The sequence below is a fragment of the Hirundo rustica genome, chromosome 1, assembly GCF_015227805.2.
Source record: "Hirundo rustica isolate bHirRus1 chromosome 1, bHirRus1.pri.v3, whole genome shotgun sequence".
Classification (NCBI taxonomy): domain Eukaryota; kingdom Metazoa; phylum Chordata; class Aves; order Passeriformes; family Hirundinidae; genus Hirundo; species Hirundo rustica.
In genome coordinates, this window is record NC_053450.1 from 137,753,669 (window position 1) to 137,773,043 (window position 19,375).

Below are 19,375 nucleotides of genomic sequence, written 5' to 3' on the forward strand. Positions count from 1 at the left end.
TAGGAGAAGGAAACCGAGTAGGGAGTTTTTGAACTGTATCCAAGCTTCTTGACATTTGAGTCTACCCCATGCTATGGTTTTTGGAGCCTTGTCTCCAGAATTCCAGGGTATGGAATCCAGAAAGAAAATCTTTGAGGTGGAACTGCGAGTTGCTTTAATGTGTGTCATAGTTTCAGGATCTGGAGGACAAAGCTTTATTTTTCACAAACTAACATTAATATTCAAGTAAAGGTTAAAGGGAAACACACCCATTTAGTTTTAAAGAATTGCTGCTTCCTTAACATCAGGTAACAGTTTTAATGTGTGTGGTTTCTTTTTCAATGCTTCTATGATCATTCCATTTTTTTATTTTATTTTTGCTTTTTTTCCTAGAGATGTGAATTATGCCCTCATAAGGATGGTGCTTTAAAGAGAACAGATAATGGGGGTAAGTTTTATTCTTGCTTTTTGTGAACTCTCTTATTTTGTATGAGGGAAATAAATCTGGAAAAAAAATTGTAGGGATCCTAAACATAAAAGAAAACACTGACTGCTTTGGAAAGAGGTAACTATTTTACAGTAATCCTTTTTTATCCACTTTAAGTTCAATTTACTTTGAGGACATCTATCATTATTCTTAGTTTCATTTTTAGGAAGAAAGTTACAATAGAAAAACTGCATTTTAACATAAGATTTAATGGGTAAAATGGATGAATTTTAGGTGTATTTAGTTGGAGCCTGAGCATTTATCGAAAGTTGTTGAAAGTGCACCATTCATGGAGGAAAGTGGAATTTTTATGTCTGTAGCCCAGACTGAATGCACCAGTGCATTTTCAAAGGTTGACTCTTTCATGCCTGATTTACTAATAAGTTCTGTAACAAAGAAGTTAAAGCTGGAAAGTTGCAGTAGTGATCACCTCACCCTTGCATCTTTCTAATTTCACTGTTCAGGTTTTCATCAGTTCTGCTCCTGCTGAGTAGAACTGCTAGAGAAGGGCTCCACTGAATAGCCTGTCATGATTATGTTTGTACTAATAGCTGGGTGATATGAGTGAAAAATTGCAATTAACTTTTCAACCACTTTTGGAATGCCGCCTTCTCTCTCTAGTACATGCTTGTAAATTCCCATCCATCATCTGTCTGTAAATAGCCTGGACACAGTATGATCTGTATTCTGGAATTCACTTGGACAGTCGGTGTAAATTGTATTCTGCAGATTCTGTGCTGTGTAAATAATATTCTAGCTAATTTTTATCTTAGCTTAGTGTTGATGCAGCTTTGCTATTTCTGTTACAGTTGAGTTGCAGAAACGCAGGGCCTGTTCATGTTTGTGCTGATCTACCCCTTCCCTTGTGTACCTCTGACTCCTCTATTCATTATCTATCTATCTATCTATCTATCTATCTATCTATCTGCTCAAGGTTTACCATTTTAGTGTCAACTGACTCAAATGCATCACTGAACTTAGTGCTCAGTACTTAAGTCTTATTCCTCTTCTTTGTTATTGCTCTCATTTTGATATATGTAATGTTGAATTAATTTCTTTAGAAATGGCAGCTGGACACTTTCTTTTTAGGAAATAGTAATAAGAAAGACTCATACATCTTGAAATATACAGAAAAATTTGCAAAGTAGGAAGTAGATTAAGTGTTTTCTGGTTTTATACTAAAAATTAGTATTTGGGAATGCTTTGCTATTGTCTGTGGTGGTTTTGAAACTTTTTCTTTGAATGAAGTCTTGAGAACTAACTTTGGTAGTGTGGATCAAAGATGTGAGCATCCTATTAGTTATCTCTCTTTTGGCTCGATTGTAATTTTAAAGTCTTGTCTGAAAATGAATTACTCTATAAGATTCAAGTGCTTTAAGTTTAAATAGCAAAGATATAACACAGTACTATAATTTTAATACCCAAGTGTTTTCATCAGTGAAAGCTTCATACTGAAATTCCATAGCTAAGAGGCTTAAGAATTTTTCTTCTGAAAACACCCAGGCTCTGTAACAGATCTTGTCCATGGTGTTGAAAACAGCAAATCCTACTTTGTGGACCAAATGTCCTTTAAATAATAGCTTTACAGAAGAATGTGCACCTTGGAAAATACTTGGACTGGTGTTGCATTTCAGAAACCTGCATTCTTACCTGAAGCTTTCCTTTCAAAGAGCTGCCTAACAAGAGATTGTGCCAGAATATTTTTAGACTTAGAGAAATACTGTTGAAGATCAGATAATGGGCTTGCCAGTTGAAAATGGCATTTTCAGGAAGTTAATACTTACTTTTTTTTAATGATCTTACACCTCCTGTTGCCAAGTGAATTGTAAAAAGACTCAGGTATTTGAGAAGAAACTTGGAAACAAACATTTTTGGTAAAACCTTGTAAGGATCTAGCTTTATAAACTTGTAATTGTGCAGTTTTTCTTGAAGTATAGAAATAATTAAATGGTCTTAGCTTTTCAGAACAAGAGAAGAATTGCTGATTTTTAAGTCAACGATTCAAGGTTTTCCTTATTTCTGCCTTCTGGCAACAAATAACTTCATATTGGAGCCAGAAATAAGCAGTGTGACTTTTGTTTTGAATATGCAGGTGACTTAGCCCAAAATGGCCTGCTGCTCCTGTAGTTTTTTTTTAGCAGTCTTCTGGATATTTGCTTTACAGTAGGGTGAAGGACTGTGTTTTGGGCACTGTATTTTCTTTTATGTTCAGGAGATGAATGGGCTATTCAGCTTTTACTGTAGCGTTCCATGATTTTTCTTAACCTGCAGTAAGATGCTGTTACTGCAGTGAGAGTCCTTGCTATACTTTGTTTCCTCCTTAGTGGTGGTACTAGCTTCTAAAACTGTTCTTTTTTTTCTGCTGCTGCATTTCTTTTCAGCTGCATGAAAACTTCCCTGACCTTGCTGCCCGTGCTAATGCTGGTAGAAGGAATGGCCTGTGTTCTTTTAGCAGCAGCCTGTACATTAGTACAACTATAACTTAAGGCAGCCTAGTGTAAGAGCTCTTCTGTGATGGTGTTATCTTGCCTTTAAGGACTCTGGGGCACTACATGTATGACAGTAGTCTGGGAATCAAACTTGTGTTGTTTATGAGTATACTGGCTATAAGTATAATAGACTGTATATTATGGTAGCATATGGTGTGGTTGTGTTGGTATTTTGAGGTTTTTGTCTCTCCTCCCCCCCATAGTGCGAAGTTCCTTTGTGTGCATTCTTCCTTACGCTCCCCCTACTTTTACTGGCCTGTTGCTGCTTATCTGACCTTCTGGAGAGAACCATTTTTTAGATTTGCTTTTTAGGTTTTAGATTTCTGTTTGGAGTCTGTTTGACTCTGCCTTAAGTTGTGCTTATCAGGTTAATGTGGGTCCTCATGTTTGCCATAGTGTCATCTATGGCAAACACAGAATTACCATTTTCAGTGATTCCTTAAATATGGCATTACTGGAGCAGTACTGTCATGGGTTTTACAGAGAACTTAAGTGACAGACTGATACAGTAAGAGGAGAGGAGCATATCATGGAGGCCAAACAACATTTGTCCTGCTCTCTTTGTCATTATGAGCTAGATACTTGAGAATAGTCTTGTGTGCCTTCTCAGAATACTTTCCAGCCTGCAAGCATTTATGCTATGGGTCTTCTTGCTCCAGACATGGTATTTTTGTGTTTAATGGAAGACGAGCCCGTCACACTATTGAAGTGTTCCCTTCTGTAAAAAGTTTAGTGTCCATAATGTTGCATGGCAAGGCATTTTGCAGTTGATCAGTTTTATTTGATGCCACTTGGTATTTGTCAACGGGGGTGGCAAAGGTCAGTTATTCTGTGCTCACCTTTCCAGTATCTCTTCCTGTAACCTTTTCGGGTACACGGGAGAGTACAAAGATACCTGCCTGTTCTTGGCTTGGTGATGTGGCTACTGTGCTGGAATCACAACCTGAAGTGAGCCCAAAGAGATAATTCTGTCTGGGTTTCTGTGGAATATGTCCTAGTCTGCTTCAGTGTCCCTCCTGTGCTTTCCACTGCCAGAGATCTGAACTGACCCTGAGCAGGAGCAGCTAAGGTCCGTTTGCACATGCTTGTTCAGTCTCTGCACTGTGTGAAAATGGCTCTTCTACTCCTGCACATGCACAGATCCTGGAAACAATACTCCTGGATTTAGCCAAGCGGAGTCTGGACTAGTATCTGTGGTTGACTTGTTTGTCCATGGGCTTATCTGTCCTGAGGATTGTTAGGAGTTGACTGTATTTAGCTGCACATTTGATTTAGTTAATTTATAAAAGTAATAGGGCATTGCACAGTTATGAGCAGGGTATTTGTAAGAAATTTTAGGAGTTAGCTTTGAATAAGTTTTATATTTTCTTTGCCTAATATCTATGACTGTCTTAGGGCTATGGTTAGGTTTTGTGAACAAAAAATAATCCTTCCTGCATATGGCCTTCATTTTTACATAAAGATTAGGACTTTTTCAGTGTTCAGAGACTGGGATTGTATAAATTCCGTTAGGCTATTACTTGTATTTAAAAAATAAAAAAATCGATGTATTCTTTTCTTATTGATATTAAAAGTAGAACAGTAAGATTGAATTGAAAAAGGAACTTTTCTTTCTGTATATATTTCTTGACAGAATTCCCCAATAAATTTGGCATCCATGTTCATTTAGGGAAACTGCTGTGGTTTTAAACATTTAAAAAAATAAAAGTTTTTTAAAATGAGAAAACCTGATATGTATATGAGTTGCTTATTGATTTGCTGTCTTATGTGTAAGAAGGTTATTGAAAGATTAATTTTCCTTTAGCTTGGTGGATTGGTAAGTGGATTAGTAGTTGGATAAAATATAAACACATTTTTTGAAAAACAGAAGTAACAAGCGAGCATTTGTTTAAAGATACTTGAGAACTGCTGGCGTTTGATAGTTTCGGGCCTTTCAGTTCCATAATATTTCCTTAACTGTTGCAGTAATTTCTTTAGGATTTTTGACACTCAGTGAGGAGGAAATAAAATAATGAACATTTGGACTGATTATAGCTTTTTGAATCTCAGTTCTTTTATATTCTCATAATACTGAGTATGCATTCTGGTTTTTAAGCAAATTCTTCACTTGTATCTAATATAGTGCATCTCACATTTAAATAGTTTTCTTGCAGTAATCTTTTTCCACAATTTTCTGTAAGCTTAAAAGGTTTGATTTTGCTATGCAAGTTGTTACTTTGAAATCTGATCCAGTGGATGATGATCAGGAATGCTGTGTAACAGCATTCTTTGTGTGACTTTTCACCAAGACTTCTTTCATGCAGCTGCTTGGGGAAAGGCTGGCTAACAATGTGGTGGTTTTATGTCATGGTCCAGACCCTCTTCCCACCCCCTGGGTTAGTGGCAGGATCTCCCAAGTCTATAAAAACATTATATGCTAGGCTTTCCCGTTGCTGTTGTTATTATTAGTCTCACTGTCTGGTTTACTCTTCTGATGAGTTTTCTTGGTGTTAATGTCTAAGAATGTGGATGGTATAATGTTATATGTACACACTGAGACATATGCATTTTGCAAGTGCTTACCTGCAGATGTTCTGTCATTTTTGAGCAGATTTATAGCGGTGTGTGTATTTTTTTTTACTGGGAAAGAGAGAAAAAGATAATAAATTTAAAATACTGCAGTAATATAAATGCCTGTATTACCATATAAAGTATTGTATATTTATGATTTACATTACTGATAATCACAGTGTATATGTATAAGGTTTTTTAGAGTTTTAGGTGCTTATTTATACATTTCTTCCTTTTGTTATATGAAAGGATTTCTTGAGAGAGGTGGAAGAAACTCAGTAATTCTGTAGCATACCAGATAAAATTGTTAAAGCTATTAGCTTACTCAGTGGACTGGTGGAATTTCATCCGTAGCTGTTTCAAAAACAAAGTATTTGTTGTGCTGCAGAATGATGATTCAAAATGAATCAATTCTTTACTTGAGGACCAGATTTTTCCAAGTGGAGTATTTTGTGAAATTCAGTAGTAGGACTTCCTAGGATGAAGCCTTTTTCTTCATAGACAATAGTATTTATTTTACCTTTTTTACAAATTGTCCATTCTGTACCAAGGATGAGGTTGACTACCAACCACAGCAGTGACAGCTCTAGTGGTTAGTGTGGCACCTTCTTCATACCCCTCTTCAAAGAGTGGATCAAACAATATAACGTGAATAATGCTGTATTAACTATAGAAAACTCTAAATCTTTATTTAATAGAGTAAGGGAAAGACAGTAATTTCAGCTGACAGGTTTATCTGCAAGTTTTCTTGTTTTTACAGGAAAGGAAGATCAGGGTTAAAAGTATATGGAATGTCTTAATGAAGAGACACTTAACTAAAGGTATAAAATAGTACTTAATCTGTCCCTTTGGCAAAGAGGAACAGTAATGGTCTTAAGTACATATTTGAAAGGTGAATCCAGCAGAGTTGGATAGAGCTTGGCCTTTGGGTCAGTCAGCAGATCTGATAGTTGTGGAAACAGAGGGTGCAATTTCATGTAATCTAGGACAGCTGTTGACCTCTGCTGAAAGGGGGGGACTGTGGTTTTCCCCTGACTGGGTGTTTCTGCGCTGGTGGTTTTGTGTATGGTAATTGTGTGACCTCAGTGTGGATTGCTTCAAACCATTGACTGATCTTGCTCAAAGGTAAACTATTAAGTTTTCTGCGAACTTAGTAATGAGATGAAAAAAATTTTTTTTTTGCCCTGCTACATTGCAAACTCATATTGCAAGGAGAGGGCATGAATGTACAATTGAAAGCAAAGAGTAAGATGAGATCCTGCTTTTCAGTGACAGTCTACAGCTGAAATGGATTGAGGTGCATCCTTAATGGACAACTTGAAGCAACCCTTACAAGAAACTAACATTTCAATAAAGAAAGATTTTTTCCATGCTGGAATAATAAATGCATTCTCCTGGTTTGGGAGTGAGATGTAGTTAGAAATAAAGTAAGACTTCTTTAATGACATAAAATGTACTCTTTAGGGACTTAGAATGCATAAACAAATTTTGCTCTGACATTGATACGTGGTTAGGGGATGGTGGTAATAACCCAGAACTCCAGTGCTATCAGGCTGGTCCTGTGGCTGGAGTTCAGTGTGGCTTCATGATTCTGGTCTCTACAGTGTGTTGGTGCTTTAATTCACAGCCTCAGCACTGACCGTGGGTCTAGTGGAGTCCCTGCTCTGTGCCTCTTAGCTCATAAGCAAGTCAAGGCCGTCCATTGTTGTGGATGGTAGCATGGGTTATATGTTTGTTGCTGTTATTTTATTATAAAGTCAAAGACTATTAAAGCAAGGCTTGAAAATTTGCACTGGAAGGCAGTCTAAAAGTACTGTGAGTTTATTTGTGGGGAAGGCGCTTGTGAATCAAATTTTGGGCAATTAAGCAGTAGTTGTAAAGGCAAAAATTTAGTTAGATGGGTAACATACTGTGTATTATTTATCTTTCTGGGTTTACTTCGTTAATATATTTTGGTAGAGTTTACTTCTAATTATAGAGCTCTTTGTTGGCAGCAGTCTTGTGTTTGCTGATGGTGGAATTGCTAGGAATTACTTTTCTCTATCACATTGGGATAACAGATCAACTATTTTCAGCTAGAGGTCAGAAGTCTGAGCCTTGTTACTGTGAACGTTTGTGAACAATGTACATTAAAATTTTACCTGCTATGTATGTACTTCTAGGTTTGCACTGAGTTAAAAGTCAGTAAGGCACTAGAAATAAAAATGTCAAAGATTAGTAGCGTTTGGGTAGGTTCTATGGTGCTAATTAAACCTTTTGTGAACTAGAATGAAACGTAAAAATTGGCAAAATCAGTAGTGTATCTTTCTAAGAGATAAATCAAAATAAAAATTCATTTACGTGAAATGCTACAGGTCTCATATGGTGTATTTAAACTTTGAAGACTTTTCAGCATGAATTTCCCATTTTTGATATTGGAAAAAACCTGTTTTTTCATTATTGTTACCAAAGCAGATCTCAGAGTTGCTTTATATGTATGTATGTGGTTTTCCACATTGTTTTAAAGTTGGTAGAATTTGTTTTCTAAGACCTTTCCAAAGGAAAATGTCTTTGTTATATTTGTGCGATGTTTTCTTAGAAATCACACAGGGCTTTTTTTTAAAAGGTAAGCAGCATTTCCCAAAGTTACTGAACTTGTAAGTGCAATTGAAGTAAATGTTTTTAACTTTGTCTATCACCAATAAGTAAAAATTAAAAATTATGTTTTACAATTTCTGGATTGAGACACTGGTTGTTGTAGAATATTGTGGTTTTTTGAAGCAAAAGAGACAGTGAATCTGTCAAGCCTGTCGTAGCCTGAGGGGTTTTCTTCAGCAGTTTCAGGGAAACCATTCTAATAAGAGTGCGCAGAAACAAGCGAACTTGATGGCTACTTTGAATCCCTGTGTTATGTTTCTTAGGCTTTCTAATTTAAAACCAAGAAAATAGGTTCATTTTAAAGTAAGCAAGGCAAGCAATATCATCTGGTAAGAATATTATTATTGAGGAGGCATATATGTCAAAAGGCCACCCTCTCAAACATTGAAAAATAACTAAAATAAAAAAATCTGGGTATAAGGGAAAGTTTTAAGAACATTTTACATGCTGCCTGTATCTCTGTTTGCAAAAACATGTGTCCTGCCTTCTCTACCAGTTCAAGTTGTCCTGAAAGTGAGATGAAACCAAAAGTAAATTGGAAATAAGGAATTCAGTGGCAATTATAAGTTTGTTAGCAATTACTGCAAGTTTCATAAGTAAAATTGGGAACATGAGTAATACATCTGTGGCCATTTGTCTGGATTCAAACCATACACAACTAAAGTGAATGGAAGCTTATTGTTGATTTAAAGAGTAAATGATATGGTTAATAGAGATGGGTTTAATGGACTAATTTGGAACAGAAGTGATCTTAAAAATGGCGTGAGTTCCTGGCTAAATTTGGAGAACAATTAAGAAAAAATAGGAATATTTTGCGGTTATTTCTATGCAGTGTTTGGGTGAAGAGGAGAGCTGATAAAATAATTTCAGTTGCAACAGAAACTAGGGAGAATGTTTTGAATATTTTTGAATGTGTAGAACAGCGCTATTGGAGGTTTTTATTTTATAACCTAAAACATGGGTGTGCAACAGTATTTTTCACACTACAAAATTGGTAAAGCTTAAAAGGACTGGATTTAGTGATTTTTTTTATTCCTGGGTGAGAAGGGAAAGGGTGTATAGTTGCTGATAAAATTTTAGTTACCGTAGGATAATGTAGTAGGTGATTTGAATAGCAAGTTTATAGTGCAAACTTTATGGCTTAGATGGAGTAAATGGAATAATAAGTATTTTAAGGAAGTCTGAAATACCACACATCCTTTTAAATGCTTGCTTCTCATATGGGCTTCTATGTACAGTTTGGATGGGTGTCTTTAGAATGTTTCATTGTCCCTGCAGACAAAGGAGGCAGTTATCATCCAGTAGGAAATAGCAGACCAAAGCATTCAACTTTGATCATGCAATAGGTCCTTTATTCTGCTGGGACTCCAAGCTCTGCGCTCAGCCTGAGTAGCTGCATGAAGAGAAGGAAATGTCAGCAGAGGTTTGGGAAGGTGTTTTTGCACTGTGTTATATAGTCAGGAACACTCTGTTGCACAAAACGTTACAGGTAATTCTGTTTATAGGTTAGTAGCACCCATCAGCGGGACTGAGGAGATCTATCACACTTTGGCTATAGGTGTCCTTACTTCCATGCGTACGCTTTGTAGCAGTAGCGGCTAGTCTCTTGATGCTTGGGAAAATGGTTCTTGTTTGCTTTTTTAATGTTTTCCTCCTACTGTCTGGTTCTTATATGGCAAAACGGAATCTTCTTGACCTCCCTTAACAATAAAAGTTTTGTGAAGGAGTCTATAGACCTTGAGTTCTCAGAAGGTGGAGATTGCACAGCACCTTTAGACAATCGGTTCTTAACCACATTCCTTACTCTTCCTAAAGGGAACTCTCCTTGGCACTTCCAGGTCAGCTGGGTGTTGTTCTCTGACAGTTCTCTATTTCTTCACCAGTTAAACTTTGGACAAAAGAATATTTAAGAGCTTGTGTACAGGGTGTCTTGAATCCAAGTGGAAACTGATGCTGGAGTTAAACTTCTTTTTTGGTGTAGGCATTTGAGGCTGGTAGCATTAAAGGTGCTGCATTTTATATTATATTATTGTGATGTATTATATTTTTGTGATTTTCCAACAAGGCCAGATTATCTGGGATCTGAAGGTGCCAGGTGGAAACCAGTGGAAAATGTCCTTTATCCTCAATTCTATGGGCACTTACTAACCCGTGTTCAAAAAGCGTTTTGTGCTGTGGTGTTTTGTTCATTATATAGATACTGGTTTTGGTCTCATGAAAGTTAAAAGCCTGCTACTGGCCACAGCTGTCTTGGATGTGTACATTCTATTTGTAAATAGGAATGTATTGTAGGGTGGGTGGTTTTGTGTTGTTGTTTTGTTGGTGTTTTTGTTTGCTTTGGTTTTGGATTTTGGTGGGGGGGAGAGGGGTGAAGGAGGAGGATAGTGGTGGAGCACTGTTAAGTTAAAGTTGCTCCTGAAACTGGCTCCTTTTCATAAAAATTCTTTACCTACCGAAATTTCAGTTCACTTAGTGATTTTTTTCCCCTAAGGTCTCTGGTATTTTGTATATTTACATAATAGTTTTCCATTATATGTAAGTGTAAGTGGAGTGCAGGCTTAATTACATCTGAAGTAAAAGCTTTTGCCATCTGATTATGTGTAGCCAACTGAAGGTTTATTTTTTTCAAAATTTCAATGTCACTTTTTTATTGATTTAATGGTTTTATTAGATGAATAGTGTTTCTATTTCAGTTAATTTTTGGAGAGTAGATTTAAAGGTAAATATTCACCAGTAACACTGTGTTAATATTTATTTGTCTTTAGTAAGATGATTCTGGCTTAAGGCAGTTGGCAATTCTTAGAAAAGCCCTTATAAACACTCTTTCCCTGAAGATATTTCAAGTAGACAAATGAACAAAAAAAGGTTGTGGTTTTTATAGTTTTTTTTTTTTTTCTCTCAATCTGTCTTTTAATGATAATTCTAAAATGATCAGTTGGAATAGGTTTTAAAAGCAGCTCAAGTTGGCAGTTTATACTTTTTTTACCCTACTCTTTTATTAGTCTCAATCCTTTTCTGTACAGAATAATTCTAAAGACTGTTTGTGAATAAAATTACGGAGCAGCACAGATGCTGTATTTAGTTGTAGTTGAAATACTAGAATGATATATGTAGCGTTGACTGTGAATATTGACTATAACTGGGGGGGGTGTGTGTGTGCGCGCGCATGCACTTTTAGTTTTCCATAGAAATTCTGACGACCAATTCAGTACATAGAGGTGGGGGGGACACCAGATCAATTGGCAGAAACTGGAGAAGTTTTGTGCTTTAAGAAAAGTTATCTGGAATTGCATATGTGTTTTTTATTCTAAATACCATTCCAGAGTCTCAACAAAACTACTGTGAGCAAGCACAGCTTTGTGTTTAGCTCAGTTTAAGAATCATAGTACAGTTTGGTGAAGAAATTAAGAATTTTTAGATGCTGTAGAGCAGTTGAGAAGAGAAAATCCAAGATGAAAACTCAGAAGGGTCTGCAGTGAGACAGTGTATGATGGATTTTGTGTTTCATTTTTTTTTCTGGGTTTTTTTGGGGGGTTATTTTTGTTGTTGTTATTTTATTATAGCATGAGTTTGCACAATGATAATTTACTTTGCTTGCATTAGCTAATAATCTGCTAAATTATCTAATTATGTAAGTCTAATTTTATGTCCTTAATGTTTACATACAAGTAAGCCTGGGTAGGAGAAAAGCGGAATTAAAGTATGCTGAGGATCTTGTGACAAGAAACTTTAGTTTTCCTCATGGAGAAGGAGCAGAATTCACATCAAGTGATTAGCTACGCCAAATTCGCTTTAAGATGAGGTGATAATACATTTAATAATTCTGTTAATAATGTCAGTGCAGCAATATGTTGGATGAGCTTTATAGCAGTTTCTGCTGTATCTACAGTCCTCCACTGAAACAAACCAACAGCTTTGAGGATCTCTTTGTTGAAAAAAAAGGCTTCAAATTAGTAGGTTTGTTTATGACTTGGTGATTCCCCCACCTCCATCTGACCAAATGTCAGACAATTTAGAATGTTGACTTTCTCAAAATGTTGTTAAAGCAGAGTATGGTAAGTAATTAACCATTTATTGATTACTCCAAGTTAATGCATTAGTGTTGGACTGGATATAGGTATTTGTATTCCTATGAAAAAATAAGTTGGCCACAACTTTATAAATGGAAAAGCAAGAGATTTCATAGAGGGGATGTGAGGGTGTGTGTATGTGTTGCAGTTTCTTTCTACAGAAAGAAACGGGAGTCTGTTCCAATCAGAATGCCATTTTTAAAATAAAAATTATATGCAGAAGTCTTCTATGGTGCTATGCTCGTACGAATGCCAGTTTGGTCAGATACTGCTTCCTTTTTGCAGGGCTTTGTGTAGCTTTCATGCAATGACTATGTTAATCCAAGAAATTTTAAAAAATAGTAGTTTTTCTGTTTGTGTGTCACTGTTTATATAAATCATTGGTATTTGAATTTCATGGAGTATTACTCGTGTAAATTCTCCCTGACTACATTAAAAATGTATTACTGATCATCTAAACTTTGGATAACAAAAATGAAATGTAAACATGACTTAAGTGTAATTTACGTCCTTAATATTCTAAACAGTTAAAATAGTCTGTGGAAGAAAAGTGTTGTAAAAGGTTCTTTGTACTATAATTGTACTACATTGAAATGTCCTTTAAGCTTCTAGAAAACATTAAATACCATTATAACTTTTTGTAGGTTGGGCTCATGTGGTTTGTGCTCTGTACATTCCCGAGGTGCAATTTGCAAATGTTTCTACAATGGAGCCTATCGTGTTGCAGTCTGTTCCTCATGATCGTTATAATAAGGTATAATTATATATTTTTATATCTAATGTATTTATTTTAAAACTTGTGAACTTCAATAGTATAAAACTACACTTCTTAGAATGCACTTTATATAGAATTCCTGAATGTGTCTATGTGAGTTTTCTGCAATGTCTTTATGGTAAAGTGAAGAATTAAGAAAGCTGTATTATTAAATTAAGCTGTAAGGTTATCTGCCATGTCCTATTAGTCTTTTCCAGATTAGGGACTGTTTTGTTAATTAAAAATATCATGAACTTTGAATAACAGTTTATTTTGAAAGGAATCTGAAATATTTTCTGTAGGTTAAAATACTACTGCAGCTTATATGAGATATTATTATTAATTACCACAAAGTCCTAGTGTTTTAAGTGTTGATATTAACATAAACAGGTTTATAAACATTCCTTTTAGGACAGAAACATATGCTAATATATTAAGGCAAATGCTTGCAGACTTTTGCCTTTGTAAATAACATTTACTTTAGTGGTATTATTTGCTTCTAGGAGAACTGTTCCTAAATAATTATCAGTGAGATGGAATGTTTTATAAAGTATGGTGAGACTTTAAACAAACAAAAAACAAAACAAAACAAAACAAACCCACAAAAAAACCAGAAAGCTGAGCAACAAACCAGTAGCTTGTTAGTGTTCTTTATTGATAGTTACATTTTTCTCATTTCACTTGTGTTACTTTCTCTTTACTTAACTACATTGGGCTTTGTGTATTCCCTTCTGCAGAAGCAAACTGTCTGAATTTCTGATTAGTGTGTTATATATTTTTCTTGTGTTGTTCTTTTAACCTCTAGCCTCTTTTTTTGTACTTTATTTTATGGTAGTTTGTGGACACTGGAGTAAAGTAGGAATAGTTTGTGTTATAAAAAAGAGAAAGAAGAAAAAGGCATACATCACATCATGTTCTTCCTACAGGGAGACAAGTCCCTGTTCATGTTGCCTCTGTGACTTTTCCCACCCCTCACATCCCCTGTCCAAGTTTCTTTCTTTGATTTATAGGCTGCCTCTCCATTTTTCTAGCCTTTCTCCTTTTTTCTTTCTTTGGTCTTTTCCTTTTCTGTTTCTCTTTCTCCAGTTGCTGTCAATACATTTTGTCCATCTTATTTACTGTAGCTGAAAAACCAGGAGTCAAAGTCGTGGTTTTTCTCACGCTTTCTCGTTACTACCTGAACATCTCTGTTGGCATCTCACTATTTGCTTCCTTCTGCATTGGCAAGAACATACAACAGTGAGATTCACTACAGAGCTAATAAAACGTTTCTGTGGACACAAAGCAGTAAGGATTTGCTATAACAGATGAGTTTATTTCCTCTCTTTCCTCAACTCTGAGAAAACAGAACATTTGCTTTCTTTTTCCTCGAGTAGTAGTCAGTCATATTTTTTTTTCAATTGGTACTGGTTCTCCCTTAATGTGCTTCAAAAATTTCATGGAACACTTTAGATTTTGTTTTATCTTGGACCATTTCCATTGATGGTAATTGGATACTGGATGAGTAAATCCTTGCAACTTCAAAAAATGTACTCTGCGTCTTTTATTATTGCTTGTTGACAAAATCCATTGTTTGCCTCTGTGTTTAGTCTTTAATTCCTTTTCATCATATCTAAAGTTGCTTCTTTCTCAAACAGTTTTTATTCTAAATATATGACAATGCAGTTGTGTTTTGCTGCTGAAATTCCAGTTTCCATTTTTGTTGCTCTGTAGTTACTGTGATTTTTTTTTTCTTGCTAGATAGTCACTGGCACCATACAGTTTATGTAGAGAGAGTTCCTGATGTTGTCCAGCTCTTGCTACTCTGCTCTGGGCAGGTGTTCTGACTGAGGCCTGTTTGCAGGCAGCCTCAAACTACTTTCATCCGGCTACTATAGTTGATTGTGAAGTACGATGAGACTGGTGTCAGAAATGTCAAAGTTTGGGGTCAGACCCCTAGCCTACAAATTACTATTATTTTGGTTCTCTCTTTTTTCCAGAGCTCAGATTTCACTGACATTATTTGGTCTTTTTGGGTCAGGGAGATAGCAGCTGTGGATTTCAGAGGAAACCAAGAAATGGCCATTCTGCAGTTGCTGCAGCAAACCTTCTGAAACCAATCTAACTGCAGTGCCAACAACAGTCTAGTTGTAATAGTACTGGATTTAAGAAGTATTGGCTGACAGGGAACTCTCGACTCTTGCTAAGTCTGTAGCAGGTGCTGAGTTTAGTACTGCTGTAGTTAAACTGCCATGGGTTCCCAGGTAGGCTGTTCTTGAGCAATACCCCCCAAAACTAATCAAACCATTAGTTCCCTTTTCATGTAGCCTGCAATAATTTTACTTTCTGCTCCTATTGCTATTCAAGATAAATGGTGTTTATTTAAATTACTTTTTTTTGGGTCAGAAATTTTGTAAAGCATTTCACTGACTTTATTAATTTGTGTAAAAATGGGAAAGAAAAGCTGTTTTTTGAGAAGTAGATATGACAGAGTGTTCTTGAAACATTTGTTGCACACTGAGAACAAATGTAAACATGTAATTACGAAAAAATTACTCGAGTTGTTTCTTTTTTTAGAGAGGCTTAATGATAGTTTCATTCAGTTTGTCAGCTCAGGTTGGAATAGATTTTAAGTAAGATGTTATTTCCTGGAAAGTTTTAAATAATTCTCTGTGCATGGCTGGATACATATAGCGCACTAGCATATGGAATTGGGGGAAAACAGAGGCCAAAGAAAATTATCAAGAGGGAGAAATTATACTGTAGTCTTTAAAGTAAATATTGTTGAAGTTATGCCAGGACAATAGTACTTAATTTAATGTTTGTTTTTTTCCCTATGCACTTGTTTCTTTACTAAACACTGCAAAATATGCAGTATTCCCAAGTACAGTAATCTTAATTGCAAGAAGTAATGCTGTAGATACCAAAGCTTGTCCACATAGAGACATTCGGCTGCTGTTTCCCTGAAATTTGCCTGCTTTGGGGATAAAAATTATTACAGAATGAATCCACTGAATGATTTTATTAATGAGTTAGCTATCAGGAAAGCTCTTCTTACACAGTTGCTTCTAAAAAAAAAAAACCACCAAACTATTAGTTGCTCTTCTTTTCAGAAATAGGTGTTTCTTATTCCTTGGATGGTTATGCATGGATAATATCTTTTTATTTTATGTCAACTTTATTTGTGTCTTTCAGGTTCATTTGAAACTCTGTGATAGTTGTATATAATTACTGCTTTTAGGAATCTCTTTTAAGAAGTGATTAAAAGATAAATGCATTTGGAGTTTCTTGATTTGCCTAGTAGCGAATACAACTGGCAAACTTCTTTCAGTACATGCTGCAACAGTGAGAGATTTCTGTACAATTTCTAGGTTTGATTTTGTGATCAGAGAATGTCATTGGGTAGCTGTTATGAATAAACCATTTCTGAAATTACTTTTTGCCTTATAATTTTTTTTTTTTTGCCTCATCTTCCCTTCTGTCTTTGCTTTTGCAAAGAAGGTTTACACTTTGAATCTTTGAAGGGAAAGTACTAACAGTAACGTAAAGACAGGTGTGCAAAATATACATTTTGCCTTTAAGGAAAATAAGATATTTGTTGTGGTTTTGAGTAAAATTTCCTTGCTGGATCAAAAGCTTTTGCTTTTCCAGTGAGTTTGCAAGAGTACTCTCTTCCCTTAAGAGTTTTGAAGAAGAGTGCAGCTGTAGGTGGTGGGACCGTTTTAAACTTCCACAATTCTGAGACTTCAGAGATGTAGCATTTGTATGGATTCACAAATACATGCAAGTCTTCCTTTGTGAAAGAAAGAAAAAAGTTCTCAGGCTTCCGTAATTGTTTGGGTGTCTAAGAGAAGGTACAAATATGAGAAGCTCAGCTGTAGAGAACTTACTGTCTGTTGCAACAGGAGGATGAACCTTCTTTGTCCCTGTTTCATATGGAATACTAGGAAACAAGTTTAATGCTTCTCATAACTATTGTAAGAAAGCTCTTTGAGCTTCTTAAAATGAGTAGTCAGTCCACCATGTTGCATTTAAACTTGTTCGTAATGTAGTTTGTAGTCATTTTTCAGTCATTTTAATGTAAATTGCTCTAAGAGGTCCCAAAACAGAGACCCTGCATGTAGGGTAAATACTGAAAAATGGTGTCTGCATCTCTGCTAAGTGGAATGGTTGTATTGCTTTTCTTTCTGAGCTTCAGTGAGGAAAAAAAATTAAAGAACTTGGAACAAAACTGAAAAAAACCAGAAAGTATTATTAAGTTTTATGGGGTTTGTTGAGCTCTCTGTTTATAGAAGTATCTTACTTTGAAGTTACTTACACTTAATATAGTGACTCTGATGAGGTTGATAGATCATGACCTTGTTCGTTCCTAAAATCTAAATGTGTCAGGTCATGGTATGGAAAGCTAAAAGCAGCCAGTCTCAGACCCTGTCAAACAGCTGAATTATCAGTGTTCACCACCTTGATGTACAAAAGAAGCAAGGCAGAGAATTAAGTAGGATTATCCCCTTTCTGATCTTTTAAATGGTAGGTTATAGGGTATGATTTTAGGATATATTAGCTTTTTAAAGTAGTGTGGAAACTGTACCAGAATAACTCGCCTACCTTCAAGTCTTGCGTATTAACAGAAATGCTTTAGTTAGCTGACGCCTACTGTTAATTGTTGTTCTAAAAACCTCTGTAAAATGCTGTTCTGTCTCAGAATTTCACTAATTTTCCTATCTAAGTAATAATGGTTTTGCATAATATAGTTTGTTTTGTTTTGTTTTTTTTAAATTTCAGTGGTCTCTTGGTCCATTTTTTTCCACTGTGTTTTCTACTACCCATGGTTGAAGTTATTTTTATTTATTATTCTACTCATTTTCTGCCTCACTGAAGGGAGGTTGGGATAAAATTGTAAGTCAGTTAAAACAGAGACAATTTCATTTTTTGACAAAGAAGTTTCTCTTTTCTCATTAAGGATCTTACAGTGGGGTTTCCACAGAGGTAGGAGCGTCCTTAATGTTCAATACTCAGGTTCTCTCATATAAAAACGAACACTTAATCCACCTCAGTGCTAGATGATACTTCCATTAAAGATCTCTTCTTAATTTGTTAAATTTTACACATGAATGTGATATGATCTGGATTCTCTCTAAATGCTGTTTCAGTAATTAGGACAGGAAAAAGTGAAAAGAGATTTAGTTTTGCCTGATGTTTCTCCCTGGAATGCTGGTGAGAGATAGTAGTGACACTTAGTATAGCAGTGTGCTTCCATACAACATGTATTCATATTTATTGGCCACATATTAAAAAAAAAAAAAGAATAATGAGGAAGAATTAAGTTAACATTTTAGCTTGTTTTGGAGGTTGAAATGGGTTTGGTATATGCATTTGAGCTTTTTTACAGAAGGCTCTTGATTGATTAATTTACAAGATGTTTATGGGGCTGTCCAAGTCATACTGAAGTAGTGATCCAAACAAAGCAGGGTTCTGTTAAACACCAATTTAATTAAAAGTAGCTGAGCATCAGATGAATATTGAAACATGTTATGACACTTCAGAAAATTCTTTGCACCAAACGTACAAATAAAATTTTAAATTTGCAGGTTTTTTGTAATTGTGTAGATTTATATATATACGATATGGCATATTGTACCATTAGGCACCAGTCTCATCTGATATTTCTGAATGCCACGAATACAGGTTATATTAAATGAATATGAAAATGATTGCGACTTAAAAGGACATAAACAGAAACTTGAAAGCAAGGACAGTTGGGAAGCCTGATGCTATTAACCCTTGGCTGTTTAACCCTTTGCCTGGTTGACAGTGGTATGAAACATAAGCAAATTAATATTTATACTGCCTTAACCTTGGTGAAGTGTTACACAGATCCCATGAGTCTACCAGGTGATCTCCTTTTGCTCACAAGCATGATTAGACTTTCATAAAGAAGTTCTTTACACTGGCTTAGCTGCAAAATGCAGTAGTTCTCAGCCTAGAATCTCCTGTAACACAGAATTTATTTGTGTGCTTCTTATCAAATTAAGTATTTTCTCTTTGATAGACATGCTATATTTGTGATGAACAAGGCAGAGAAAGTAAAGCAGCCACTGGTGCTTGTATGACATGTAATAAACATGGATGTCGACAAGCTTTTCATGTAACATGGTAAGTATATTTTATTATTTATCATCTCTGATGTTCTAGAAAGAATTAATACACACAGTGTAATGAATAAACTTATTTAGTACATATTTGATTAAAGAAATACAGTAAAGTGGTTTGTTTTTATAATAGTGTTTACTAACAATATGGTAGTGGCAGCATAGTTTTTGCTGTGAGCTGCAAAAACTGTCTGATAATGCTCCCTTGGGTGGTATTAAATGGTGTGTGCTCCTATGAATAAGTATAGTGGAGTTTGGGTTTTTTTCTTGGTCTTAGGTCA

General features: G+C 35.5%; 1 protein-coding gene across 4 annotated transcripts in view; it reads left to right on the forward strand.

Moving 5' to 3' along the window:
- The window catches only part of MLLT10 (MLLT10 histone lysine methyltransferase DOT1L cofactor), a 125,587-nt gene that overhangs the window by 21,934 nt on the left and 84,278 nt on the right, over positions 1-19,375 (forward strand). For 3 of the 4 annotated variants that reach the window (XM_040067580.2, XM_058419260.1, XM_040067507.2), the window contains exons 3-5: positions 373-427; positions 12,857-12,966; positions 18,995-19,098. In XM_040067580.2, coding sequence (XP_039923514.1) covers positions 373-427; positions 12,857-12,966; positions 18,995-19,098 — 269 coding nt within the window. The remainder of the gene's footprint in view (positions 1-372; positions 428-12,856; positions 12,967-18,994; positions 19,099-19,375) is intronic. The other variant, XM_040067744.2, reaches the window with a different exon arrangement.